General features: G+C 39.2%; 1 protein-coding gene across 1 annotated transcript; it reads left to right on the top strand.

Annotated features, from left to right (window-relative positions):
* Window positions 1–506: 506 nt before the first annotated feature.
* On the top strand, window positions 507–2,119 carry LOC143531652 (pentatricopeptide repeat-containing protein At1g28690, mitochondrial-like). The gene has a single exon (XM_077026902.1). It carries the CDS (start codon window positions 563–565, stop codon window positions 2,117–2,119), a length of 1,557 nt encoding a protein of 518 aa, XP_076883017.1. The 5' UTR covers window positions 507–562.
* Window positions 2,120–5,823: the final 3,704 nt, after the last annotated feature.

Below are 5,823 nucleotides of genomic sequence, written 5' to 3'. Positions count from 1 at the left end.
CAAAACAAAAAACCCTAAAATGCCTCACTGGATAGTATATAAATCTCCTTATAACTTACCCGTGGAACGAGTCATAAGTTATCCTAAACACCCCTTATAACTTATCAACTTATCCACTTACATAATCAACAATCCCAAACACATTTTTATCTTCTTTTAAAGTTATAAGTTGGTTAAAATAAACAATCTCAAACACCCCTAAAGCTCCCTTTTCAGTTGCTGACTGAGATATTTGTGATATCCAGTTCGAACCTAAGAGTATCTGGGTTTTACCACAAGTGAATCTTTGGGTGGGTGGGTTTTCCCGGGAACTGGAGATAACTTGGAGGCGTTTAAGAACTCCGTACGGCTGTGTTAGATCAGCTGACGGTGTTCTTTTGTCATTGAGTCACCCGTATTAACTAGCTGACACTGCTATTTGATTCTCACGAGTCAAAACCTGTTACATTTCACATACAATTACTCAATATGTTAACTTCACAAATTAAGATAACAAAGCTCCCAACTAAAGGATTTGAAAACATGTTCAACACGGTAATGCTACAGCATTAAGATTGTACAAATGAACAAACTATCTCTACTGAGAATTCCAACCCAGAATCCTAGCCATGGTCAACTCTCTCCGTTGACCTCAACTTCACTCTCACTAGCCCTCCAATCCTACATTAACTCAGACACCCCTTGCCACGGCCAAAAGATCCACACCCATATCATCAAAACCGGGTTCACACCCAACACAAACATCCTCATTAAACTACTGATCCTCCACTTAAAATCCTCTTGTTTGGTCTACGCACGCCAGGTGTTCGATGAAATGCCTCAACCAACTCTCACCGCTTACAATTACATGATATCCGGGTATATTAAACACCACGAGCCCGCTGAGAGTTTTAACTTGGTTAGGAGGCTTGTTTTGCATGACAAGCCCGACGGGTATACGTTTTCCATGATATTGAAGGCCTCTGTTAGTGAGAATAATAAGTTGCGAATTGGTAAACAGGTTCATGCCCAGATTGTGAAATCTTATGTTGTGGTGGATGATGTGCTTTCTACTGCTTTGGTGGATTCGTATGTGAAGAGTGGCAGGATTGATTATGCTAGAGTTGTGTTTGATTTCATGATGGAAAAAGATGTGATTTGTTTGACATCAATGATTTCGGGATACATGAAGCAAGGGCTTGTGGAAGACGCTGAACATGTGTTCGAGAAGACGGGTTTGAAAGATGTGGTGGTGTTTAACGCGATGATTGAAGGTTATAGTAAATCAGTTGAAACTGCTAAGAAGGCGATTGATGTTTACGTAACCATGCAAAGGGTGGATTTTAAGCCTAACATGTCTACATTTGCTAGTATAATTGGAGCTTGCTCGTTATTATCGGCTTTTGAGGTTGGTCAACAGGTGCATGGTCAACTCATGAAGACCGAGTTTGCAGCCGATGTCAAAATGGGGAGTGCGGTCATTGACATGTATTCGAAATGCGGGAGGATTGAAGATGCGCGGAGAGTGTTTGATGAAATGCCGGTTAAGAACGTGTTTTCTTGGACTTCGATGATTGACGGGTATGGAAAGAATGGCGACCCGAGTGAAGCACTCGATCTGTTTGATCAAATGCAAACTGTGTATCGGGTCAAACCAAATCACGTCACGTTTCTTGGTGCCCTTTCGGCTTGTGGGCATGCCGGGCTCGTGTCGAAAGGACTTGAAATCTTTAATATTATGGAGAAAGATTACTCCATGAAACCGCTCATGGAACATTATGCGTGTATGGTTGATTTATTAGGCCGAGCAGGACGGTTGAATCAAGCATTAGAGTTTGTAATGTCGATGCCCGAAAAGCCCAATTCGGATGTTTGGGCAGCATTGCTTAGTGCATGTAGGCTACATGGTGATGTGGAGATGGCAAGTATTGCTGCTAATGAGTTGTTTAAGTTGAGCGGTGATAGTAGGCCCGGTGCGTATGTTGCATTATCAAATGCTTTAGCAGATGCCGGGAGATGGGATCGGGTTGTTGATATAAGGGAAGTTATGAACGCGAGAGACGTGTTGAAAGAAACTGGTTCAAGTTGGATCGGGATCGATGATGGCTTAACAAGTTTGCATGTTGCACATGAATCATGATATGTGAGCTGTATAATCTGGTGTTCTGTAATGATCCTCTCCTATAATCCACTGTATTAATCGATTTTGTAACACCTAATATTATGCGCTCTGAGAGTTCGTAACTTTGTTTTTGTGACCCTGTGGAGACTTCGTATGCGGTCATGTCATGCTCCCACCAAATATGGTATTTCAGACAAGACGTTTCTTATAAACCTAACAGACTACAATCAATATGGTATTTGACTAAGACCTTCCGCATCAAGGCCATCCATGGCTTATGTGGAGGAGATTTGTTAAAAGGATGGAAAATACATGTATTGTGGAGGGCCATCCATCCTTGAAGATCCTTCCTCAAGGATTGTGGTTGGTGGGTCCTCAATGTTGGTGATGTGGAAATTATGAGGTTGTTTGTGAGAAAAATAAATATGTTATTATTGTAGGTAAAAAGTGTTTATGGAAAAACTGAATGTAAAACTGATATGGCATGCTGACTAGGCTATTTGTTGAAAGAATTACCCTGAACTGATGCAGACAGTCTAAGGTGTTACGGTTATTCTATAAAATTATACGAATTGAGATTCGAAGTTGTGGCTTTAGTTTATTCACTTGAGGATTTAGGAAAACTGTATCTTTTTCTAAGAATATCTAGTGGCTAGTTCTGCAAGAATTCTCAATATATGAATATGCTTGTTATTTTTTTTGGGAAAATTGGTTTTAAATAATCTTAATTATGTCATACTGGTAAATAACAGTTTCAACTTTAACCTTGCCTGGTGGCAATCCCAACTATTTATGTATTTGGTTTTAACGGGCCGCGACTAACGGATGTTAACTCCGTTAGTCTTTGTCTGACGTGGCCATCCCAGCTGTCAAAAATCATCTTACGTGGAGCGATGAGTGGCGGCTGACTGTGTATTATTATTATTATTATACTCCCCGTCTCCCTTTTTTCTTAGTCCAGTACCACCACCACCACCCCTTGTTTCCCGGCGAGCCACCACCACCACCCCTCGCCGGAACACACGACGACCACCACCAACCCTCGCCGGAACACACGACCACCACCATATCTATACCCTGCAACCAACACGGGAACCCATGACCACCACCATGTCCATCCTACAACCACCACCGGACCGACCACCACCATTATCTTACTCGTCGGCCACCGGCGGTGGAGATCTAAACAGATTCTGGCGGAAACCACCATGTTCTCCGGCCCCAGTAACTATTGCTCGGCTTCTGTACCGGCAACTTCCACTCGATCTCTGTACCGTCACCACGTTGGCACTTCGCCGCCACCGCCTCCTCTGCAACGACGCCGGAAGCACCACCATCTCAACTGAATCTCAGATCTAGACCCGATCTGAGACACGATTTAGACCTTGAATTAGGGTTAAAAGAGGGGAAATGAATGTTGATCTTCAAGGAGACGATCTAGACCCTGAATTAATGTTGGATGTATGATTTAGGGATTGATTTGATGATTATTGTATTTGAAATGTCTGATGAAGATAATGATGGTGGTTGGGTTGTGGTGGGAATGAAATGGGGTGGGGAATTAGGGTTTTAATATTATTATTATTATGACTGGTTGCCACGTAAGCTGCCACGTAACCAGTTTCTTGACAACTAGGCATGCCACGTAAGCATCAGACTAACGGAGTTAACATCCGTTAGTCGTGGCCCGTTAAAAACAAATGCCTCTTTAGTTCGGACCGCCACCAGGCAAGGTTAAAGTTGAGACTGTTATTTACCAATAGGGCATAGTTAGAATCATTTAAAACCAATTTTCCTTCTTTTTGTTTAGTTATAGTTATTCTAATTTTGCTATATGACTTCTAATGATCATTGTAGCGTTATCCAATTATAATAAAAGCCGAGACAATTCTATTAGTCGCTGAGTTTGATTGGAAGGCACCGGTTTGATTGAATTTCGGCCCAATTCTTATTGACTTGTATTACGCACAATCCACATGTCACAGACTGGACCGAACCCGTATGAACAAGACCAAGGCCGACTACATGAAATCTTGAACCGTAGACCAGACTGGCCCTTTGTCGATTTGTTGGATGCCAAGATGAACAGAACCATTTCAGACTTGACTCTTTGGGCTTATATCAAGTTATCAAAGCTCCAATGCTTACAATATGCATAAAAGTTTATACAATCAATTTGTATGGAGGATCATTTGCAAAACCAGAAAAACATTAAATCCTAGACCAAATTGACAGCTTACATTGTTATCGGGTTGTTATAGGCCAGTCTCAGTTTGGGCTGCCGATTAGGCCCAGAAGGCTACTAATCAGTCCTATTTTGTATTTTGTAACCAACCAGCTCTAAATGACTCATTTTGTTCCTCTCATATTCTCATCAATGTTTATTAAAATTGTAGTAAGACTTGTTAAAACAATTTTGAAGTGAAACAAGTAGTCTCCTCTTTTATAATGTGTTGGTTAAAATTAGTTTATTAAAGTAATAATAATCTAGATCTTCAAATGATGATTTAGGATGTTGTCATGTACACATTAAAAATAGACTTTCAGACAATTGTAAACCGTTAGAACAATTTCACCTGCTTCCTTTTATTAAGATAAAACGCAACCAAAATCTTAATAGGTCGAAATTGCCCTCTCCAACATCTATAATGTTATGGGTAAGTTATAATCGTTTCACGAGAATTTCCATGTACGGGGAGTGAGGGTAGGTTAATAATAATGCGCATAAATTCCACATAAGCAACCAAAGGGTGCGAGGCCTACATATATTGTGTTGCCTTTTCATGTAGTTAGGGTTCAAGCCCCATGGTCGACATATAGAATTATAGATGTAATTTATCGTTTTGTCCAAATAAATCTACACGCACTATAAATTTATCTGTTTTCATCCAAATATTTTGAGCTTCTCCGCGTTTTCATTTAAGCTTCGCCACTGATTGCCGCTTTCAAAAACAATTGCAAAGACAGATCCTGCAACTGTGCTGTAGAGTGGCCATGTCTGAAGTAATTCAATGTTCATATTTATTGATATGATAAGGTGAAATACTTTAAAAATTTTAATTTTCAATATCGGTGATTGAATAGTAATGAATATGTTTATGCTATTATTTATACCTAATAGATATTTTGTTGCCTCCTGTCATTTTTCACCCATGTGTATTTGACTTCAAATACATTTTAATTATTAGTTAGTAACTTACTTGACTTATATGTAACTTCAACAAGATTTATCTCAAAAGATTACTTTATAATTCTTCAATTTTCATTACTAACTATTCAATGTCTCCTTTATTCAAACATGTATTTAACCTGGTTTAGTAGATAATTAGATAACAACTTGTAAAATTATCTTACCCTAAATTTTCGTTGGTTAGTGATTAATGATTAATGAGTAGAGTTTATCCACAAACTTTGCGTTTTTTATATATTTTCCATCTCCATATTATATTTTGAAGAATTTTATGAGGTATCTTCACATTATTATAGAACCCACAAATAAAAAGCTAAAACTTATGTTATATAATGTATAGGGTGTTCACAATTCGATTAAACCAGTTTTGATGAAAAAAATAGACGAAAGACTTAACTACTATTTCGAGAAAAAAAAATGGTAAACCAACTTGTTCCAAGTTCAATTCAAACTGTAGTGACAGAACCATTTAAATTGGTTTTCCAAACTCGAGCTCAGCTTCATGGGCGAAGTATGTATTGTGGCCCCGCCC

Source organism: Bidens hawaiensis, unplaced genomic scaffold (assembly GCF_021521415.1).
Source record: "Bidens hawaiensis isolate Kalapana, Puna unplaced genomic scaffold, B.hawaiensis_p1.1 tig00009196_1, whole genome shotgun sequence".
NCBI classification, from domain to species: domain Eukaryota; kingdom Viridiplantae; phylum Streptophyta; class Magnoliopsida; order Asterales; family Asteraceae; genus Bidens; species Bidens hawaiensis.
The sequence above is the reverse complement of the archived record's forward strand: the minus strand, read 5'-3'. Positions and strand labels throughout refer to the sequence as shown.

Bases quoted from the DNA above. Each gene is read 5' to 3' on its own strand.
- LOC143531652 (XM_077026902.1), top strand. From the start codon at position 563: ATGAACAAACTATCTCTACTGAGAATTCCAACCCAGAATCCTAGCCAT.